The sequence below is a fragment of the Anomalospiza imberbis genome, chromosome 15 (assembly GCF_031753505.1).
Source record: "Anomalospiza imberbis isolate Cuckoo-Finch-1a 21T00152 chromosome 15, ASM3175350v1, whole genome shotgun sequence".
NCBI classification, from domain to species: Eukaryota; Metazoa; Chordata; class Aves; order Passeriformes; family Viduidae; genus Anomalospiza; species Anomalospiza imberbis.
In genome coordinates, this window is record NC_089695.1 from 10,008,414 (window position 1) to 10,016,344 (window position 7,931).

The 7,931-nt window shown below is 45.4% G+C and overlaps 1 protein-coding gene across 1 annotated transcript; it reads right to left on the reverse strand.

The window, feature by feature from the left end:
- Positions 1–3,741: 3,741 nt before the first annotated feature.
- SMIM32 (small integral membrane protein 32) lies at positions 3,742–4,986 on the reverse strand. The gene has a single exon (XM_068205787.1). It carries the CDS (start codon positions 4,657–4,659, stop codon positions 4,339–4,341), a length of 321 nt encoding a protein of 106 aa, XP_068061888.1. The 5' UTR covers positions 4,660–4,986; the 3' UTR covers positions 3,742–4,338.
- Between the last annotated feature and the right edge of the window lie 2,945 nt (positions 4,987–7,931).

Sequence of the window (7,931 nt, forward strand, 5' to 3'; positions counted from 1 at the left end):
TCCCCCATTCTCTTTTTGAGAAATAACTTTTTTGTTTTCAATAACAGAATTTATTTCCAGGATTAAATTTTAAGTGCTGTGTAACCCAGTCACTCCTGCAAATCCTGATTTTCTGAAGTCTCTTAGAGAAACTGCTGATGGCAAACTCAGGAGCCACTTGAGACAGCTTTGAGCTGTGTGTATGACTTTGACTTCAGACACAAAACAGACAAAATGGGCTCTTTTCTGTAAGAGCCAAATGGACACTATTTTTTCTAAGATTTCAGGTCTCTGGTGAGCAGTGTCACTAAAATATTTTAATAGAAGGAATTCTTAAGTTTTCTCTAAGAAATTGAGGTAAGTACAGTATATTAAACTTAAAAGTGCAAACTTAGGAGTGACCAGGCTGTGTCCTTGAATAGAATTCACCAGTGGTGCTCTGTGCAGATGCTCAGCCCTGCAGGGAAGAATTTGATGATACCAGGAAGGCAAAAAGGAGGGCAAGAAGAAGAAAAAAAACTTAAAAAGATGTGACTGTGTACCTTGTTGCCTGGGAGACTTTCTGTATGCATTAATGGATTTAGAGCAAACTTCTCTACTTATACATGTAGTTTCTGGAAGAAAGAACCTCCTAAATACAAATGTGCTGTGAGCACAATCCAGGTCTTCCTTTCACCTTCTCAGTCTAATATATCTTCCACTGTTTTAAATGTTTGAAATATCAGATAGGTAAACTTCTGGCTCTCAAAATTTGTAGGAGAGCAAGGACCTTGGGCAGAGCAGTGTTCAGTGGGGACACCGCCTTGGCAGAGCTGAACTGAACCCTTTGATCTGCTGGGGTCAGCTCTGGCCGCACTCTGCTCTGTGGGAGTGGGGCAGCTGCTTGTCACCAGGAAATCAGGACTTGAACCTGCTAGAAGAATCTCCTTAAAGCCAGTGAGTTACCAATCGCAGTGGCCCCAGTGGTTTGATAGAGGTTTGGAGAGTGTGATCCTGCAACGCAGCCTTGCCGTGCAGCACTGGCTTGGTTCCAGTCTGACACCCCAGCCAGACATGGAATATTTAGCTCTTAGGATTTACTCTGTGCCTTTTGTCTTGCTGTGCAGTTTCACTGAATTGTGAGTCCTACAGGTGAGCTCTTTCCAGCAGAAACTGTCATAGCCATGTGGCATGGGGTAAGAAAACCCTCAGCTCCTGACTTTTGTTAGGGGAAAGGAAAGTGCAGGAGGACCAATGCTCATGGGGAAGCAGGAAATGTGAGAAGAAAGATGGGTCCTGCTGGGGCCCCAAAATGTTAACAAACCCAGTGTTCAGGCAGAGCAATGGGATGAGTTATGGGATGCTCTCCCAGAGGAGCACAGGCCTGGTGGTTTCTCCCTGGTTACTCAGGACAGTGCTGTGGCAAACTCCCCATGGGCACTGCCTGTGCGTTCAAACAGAATGGAATATTACAACAGAATGAAATATTACAACAGAATGAAATACCACAATAATAATAATAATAACAACAATAATAATAATAAACCCTTGAAAGGGTGGCATCAGCTTCAAAGCATCTCACTGCTTCCAGGTGGAAGTGATGAGTTGTTTCCCTGGCCCAGAGGGAGAGTTTGAACCCTCTAACTCTCAGGTCCTGACTCAGCAGAGTGCTTAGCCGTGGATGTGAAGTGCATGAATGCTCCTCAAAGTGTTAGAGGGGCTGCTCATCTTCTGAAAGCAAAGCCTGTAATAGTGAGAATTTCTCTGAATGGGGAGCACTCTGCCTCTCACAGCCTCGTGGCCCAGATTCCTGGTGTTTCACTCATCTTTTGTGTTGCAGAGTATTGACCTCCAGTCTGCCTTGAGGAAAAGCCATCAGGAGGGGGAGGCTGCTGCAGGGCTGTGTTCAGAGGCTCTTAAAAGGCACATTGAGAAAATGGGATTTGGTAAAAGACGCAGGGAACGGTGTGCTTGTGTCAGGGGCAGGACTGTGACTGGCAGAGGATGAGGGAAAGGGATGGAGAATCCATGTGGGACCCCACACATGTCACACATCTAATAAAATAGTTCCAGCAAGTGAAGCAATGCCTGTCAGTCTCTCCCTGGTGTGCTTGTGGTTGGAAAGTGGATTTTTTGGTCAGCTTGAATCCTGAGCCTGGTGAAACAGAATGTTTTCTACACATATGTTTTGTACATTGGCTAAAATTATGGTGGTGGCCCATCCCTGGAAATGCTCAAAGTCAGATTAGAAGGGTCTTGGAGCAATTTAGCATTGGTAAATGGCAGGAGAATTGGTGCTGGATGATCTTTAAGGTCCTTTCCAACCCAAACTGTTCTGGGATTCTATGATTCTGAATATCATTAATGAAACTTTCTTCTGCAATAGAAATGAAGCTGGGTATTGATGAGAGCAACACAGGGCATGGATAAAAGCATTCCCAGAAAATCAGTTAATGCTCTCAGCATGACAGGTTCTTCTGTAGTATTACTCCAACCAGGCTGTGGAGAAAAACAGGATTGTTCTGGAGCTATTCTTGAATGTTTAAATAAAGAGTGCAAAGCAACGTGTGCTCTGTCAGGTTCTGAGGCTTTTGCCAGCAGAAATTCTTAGACCAAACTCATTATGGCTGGTAGCTGAAAACAAGCTGTCATTACCTAAAAATAAATAAGAAATGCCTGATTTGATAAAACTTGATTTATTCAAAAAGGGCTGAGAGAAATACACTTTCATTTATTGTTGTTTTCTGCATTAATTGGAATTACACCAGTTAAATTTGGTTCAGAGGAAATATTGGCCACATATCAAGGAATAAAATACTGAAATCTGTTATGTAGTAGTTTAGCTTATTGGAGCAAAATAAAACATGGTAACAAAGACAATGACATGGAAGTGTTATCAGCTGTGCAATTTTTGGGTTAAAAAAGAAGAAGCTTGCAAACAGACTTCCATATATACACATTTTGCCTGTGTTCTTGAGTGCAAGCCTATATGTGTGTGTAATTGCATTGTAAAATCTCCTCCTTTGGATGAAATAAGTTATGTACACATATATACACACAGCTCCTCTGGAGTACTCTGCAGGTCAAGAGCAGGGTTAGGAGCAGCATCTGACACCACTTTGAACCCCATTTCAGATGATCCAATATCCAAAACTGCAGCTAAAACAGGATTTAGGACTGGATGTTTCTGGATAGCTGATTTCTCCTGTATGTTGAATCATTTGATATTAAAAATAAAATTTAAAAAAAAGCACTTTGCCCACTGTTTGTGTTCCCACTGTTGGGAATTATGGACACTCTTCCCAGGTTCATGCAGCTTGATCTGGAATTGTGCTGTAACTGCAAGTTTACAAGAAATCAGCATCTACAAAATAGATTGTCACCTACCAGTGTTAAGCAGAAGCTTTTTTTTGCTCTGATTTTAGAACAAAATCAGATAGTAATTTGAAATGGTAGGGGTTGCCAGTGACCAGTGTTGAATCAAGCTGTTGTCATATTGATAATTCATGCTTCTAATTGGACTGGGTTTAGATGAAGAGCACGGAGTGGTAAAGTAAAGCTACTGTTCCTATAAAGCTGTGTTTTATGGCTTTCAGAACTTATCCACTTTGTGTATCAAACTTGGAGCACTCTGCTCACACTTTTCATTAGTTTGCATAAAATTAAATATATTAATTTTCTTTCCCCACTTCTCCCCATCCTGATTATTTTGGTTTCATGCTGTGGCAAATAATTTCCTTTGCAGGGTATGAAAAATGAAAATAAATTCCTTAGGAGGTAAGTGTTTCACATAAGTAGTAACTTAAGACTTGATCGATGACACATTCAAACATCAAAAACACTCTTAACAGAATGACAATCAAAAGCCTAAATAAACATTTTTCATTTTCTCCTCCTGCCTGGCAGGCCTCCCACAGCTCACCATGCAGTTCCAGCAGCAGTTGGGAGAAACGGGTCTGGAAAGTAAACTCATCTCTGTGGAGCTGTTAGGTAAATACGCTGGTTTTTTACATTTGATGCTTGGTTTCATAAACACGGGGGAACAAGCTCCACCAGATGCCCAAATCAGAGATTGTTGTTAATACAATTATCCTTGTATGGACACTGAATGGGTGGATGATGACATTTGCATACACACAGAGCTTAATCTGGAATCACGGGGCAATTTTTTTGCAAAAACTGTATAAATTTGCTAAAGCATTCTCTTCAGTTCAAACAGAGCTTTTTATTTACAGCTACTCAGATTGGCATACAGCATAATTTTGAGCAATCTCCTCCTGCCCCCTACTCTAAAGGGGGTCACATCCATGCACTGGCACATGGCACTAACTCCTTCTTGCACAGGGTTTGTGGTGCCTGCTCCTGCTGGAATGAGAAGTGTCAGACAGCTTGTGTCCTCCACGGGTTCCTCGCCTCCCTGAGCGATCTGTCATAAGGAAGAGTAGCAAAAAAAGAATTTTTCAGCTGGCAGTTTATGAAGAACACAATGAATGTCACGGTCAAGAACAGAAAGAAAAATAGAATGATGTAAGTCACCAGGTCCGGCTTATTTATTTCCCCTTCTTTTAACACCCTGGCTGTCGACATGTAAAGAGCAGAGGAGCTCACGGGTCTCGGAGTGCTGCTCAGGTAGGGCGTGTTGGTCTGAATCATTAGGTGAGCTTCAGTGGCACTGGTTGAATTCAGCAATTCACTATACATGTTCTTGCTTCAATTTCTTCCACAGCAGAAGTAAAACAGGAGGGCAAACGCAGTCAGTCTTTGGCATAGGAAAGAAATAATGTCCCTGCTTGTAAAAGGATGCAACCCAGCCGCATGTTGTCTGAAACAAATTAATTCGCTTGCATGGCTCAATGACTTTCTTTGAAACCGTCTTGGCTCGTATTTACAGCAATTATCCACAAATATTAATCAAAAATGATACAGGTACCTCGTGTCCTGGCCCTTGTTCCCCCAGCACGCCTCGCCTGGGGGAAGGCGCTGGCTCAGCTGCCGGTCAGCCGGGATGTGCGGGGAGCGCCGGGAGCGCGCTGCGAGCCCCTGGCCCCGCCGCACCTGCATGGGCTGAGGGAGAGCGGAGCCTCCGCGGCACCGGGGCGGGCACCGGGCACGGAGCAGCCGCGGCTCGGGCTGGCAGCGCTCACTGTCCCTCACGGGCAGGCACGATGGGTTCCCAGCTGCTTTGCAGGAGCGGGATGCGCATAAATCCGGGGTTAAACGGCACCTGCATGGAGAGGCAGCTGCTGCCTGGAGATCCTGCTGGATTTGCCGTCGCGGTTCTCCGCCTCGGGAGGCTCCGTGCTGCTGAAATCCTGGTGCTGGGAAGCATTAGTTGACTTTCTTAATCCCAGTTAACGGCGCTCTGTGGAGCCAGTGTTGAGAGGCTGAGCTTTCTGCTTGAGCTTTCCAGGCACTCCTTTCATTGCTTTGAGAGAAATAACTTTAAAAAATAAAAATAAAAATAAAAATAATAAAAAAAAGAAGAGCGATGTCCCTTTGTTAGAGGAAGAAGCACCGAAAAAGCTTCCCTGGGAATGGGCGAGGGTCAGTTGGTTCTCTGGAGGGCTCCCCGCTGCGGGCCGGGGCGGTGCGGCTCTGGCAGAGCCGGCGCTGCCCCGGCAGCAGCCCCAGCCCCGGGCAGCGCCGCTCGCTCCCTGCGAAGGGCAGCGCTGCGCGCCGCTGCCCACCGGCTCCGCAGCCCGCGGTGCAGCTGCCACTGACACGCTGCTAAAAAGGAAGAGATCTTCCGATAAATTCCCGTGAGTGCCTGAGGCTCTGGCTGGAGGTTTTGAGCTGGGGGAGGGTAGCAGAGAATGGGACAAAAAAGAAGAAAATTGCCTCAAACCCCTTCTTTCTTCCTCAGCCCTTTATTGCTTAAATCTAAATTAATCAATGTCCTTTTTTTTTTTTTTTTTTTTTTTTTTTTTTTTTTTTTTTTTTTGTTTTACTTCTCTGTGATCCACAGCACCCTCTCCAGCCTGACAATTAGCATGTTAATTCCTTTTTTCAGCAAATTGCTTTATGCTGCTATTAGCTCCTGGCTGCTCGCCAGCTTGCTCTCACAATCTTCCATGCATCAGATAAGCGCCGTTAATACTTTTATTTTAACGCATTGCAACTTGAAAAATGGGCAGGGGAGTCGAGAGGAGCGAGGAAGAGTAACTGGGCAGAGGAAGACACCACCTCCAGCCCCAGGGTGCTGATCCCAGCAAATGCTAAAGCTGCTTATGATGAGCTGTTGCAGCCAACAGTGCCAGTGGTTAAACACTTCACTTAGCATAATAAATGTTTCAGCTGAGAGACGGCGAATGAAGAGAAGAGAAATCTTCTGGTCAGTTAGATTTGAATAAAATCAAATCAACACTCTCTGAGGCCCTGGTCAGCATGTTCCTCATCTCCTGCCATCTCCAGGTGCTCCAGTTAAACCCCTTGTGCCGGCAGCAGCACTGCTGGGGTGGTAGAAAGCTGACACATCTCTGTCACATTCCTGTTCACATCCTCCTGCATCCATCCTCAGAAGAGCCATTAGCTGTGTGTTTACTTACAAGTCCTGGGGACCCTGTCATTCACAAGGAGGTCTTCCTCTATGGAAGGTTTTCGTGATTTTTGTTCCTCCCTCTCTCTCTCTCTTCCCCCCGTTTTTCAGCCCAAGTGCTCTGAGTGCCTCACGCTGCTCTCCAGGATGGTAACAGGAGCTTTTCCTGCCTGCCCCCAGTGCTCCTCCTGGGAGCACATCTCCTGCCCGCAGAGCCACGGGAGTTATACCTATTTACTCTGCGGGTTCAAAGAACAGGATGCCAAGGCAGGCAGCCGTGGGGGCTGGAAAAATCAACAGAGCCACAGAGTTTGAACTCTCATGTTGCAATGTCTCCTTTCATGCCTCCTTCAAAGAGGGGACTCTGTGAGCAGCAGCATGGCAGGGCTGAATGTCTTCCCAGCATCATCCCATCTTCAGCTTTCTCCTCTCTGAACTGTTTTTGAGTTTAACAAAGCTTTACATCCTTTTTAATTTATTTCCTTTATTGTTTTTATTAATATGTAGGAAAAACAAGAAGGCATTTGGGGCTGAATCCTACAGTGTGCAGTCTTAATGTTTTACGTACAAGTTCTCAGCAAATGTTTCCAACTCTGTAATAGGAGGAAAATGCAACAAAAGATGCATAGGGATGTCATGGTCATTGATGAGTTTCCTCCCTGCAAGTGTGGTGCAGAAGAAAGGGCTCTGCCAGGGGCTCCTTGGCATCTTTCACCTCCATCCCTCCCTCCCTTGAGCCTGTGGGGAGCGTTCCCCTGGCTGTGTCCCTGGGAAGGATGGCACAGTCCCAGGACAGGATGGTTCCCTTGCTGCTGGGACAGGGCAGTTTGCTCTGCCTGGTAAATGCCCCAAGACGGCCTCGTGGGGCTGCATCCCTGCCCTGCACACACAGGGTGCCCCCCTGAGCACCCTCTTTCCACCCCTCTTCGCATGCAGGTTGCACGTAGACACAGAAGCAGAATCTTTATTTTTTCCTTTTTGCTCCCACACAAAGATCTCTTTCATTCTTGGAAGATTCCTGCCCTGAAGGTGCCGTAGCTCAGCTCTGGTGCCAGTGCTGTGGTTGTTTCCAGTGGTCACAGTGCAGCTGCCCCGCGTGGGGATCAATCCTCGGGGTGTTTTACAGTGCTCACAGGGAGTTCAGAACTCCTCTTGCTTTTTGGCTGGCTGGCTGGTGCTCATCTAGAAACTGATGAGAAACCTTGGGAGTAAATAAGATGTATTTTCCGTGGCACTGTATCCAAGCTTAATCTTAAAACAGCTAAATTGCCATAAATAACACCTTAATTGCAAAAATAAGAGCTGATCCTTTCTCTTTGTTCTCCTTAATTTGGAAGAGTATTTCAAGTCTTCAGTTCCTTTTAATTTTTCCTCATTAACTTATTCCTAATTTAGTAGTTTCACTGGGTTTGTTTCTTGGTTTTTAGGATTTTTTAAA

Coding starts and splice junctions, on each gene's coding strand:
- SMIM32 (XM_068205787.1), bottom strand. CDS start 4,659: ATGTATAGTGAATTGCTGAATTCAACCAGTGCCACTGAAGCTCACCTA.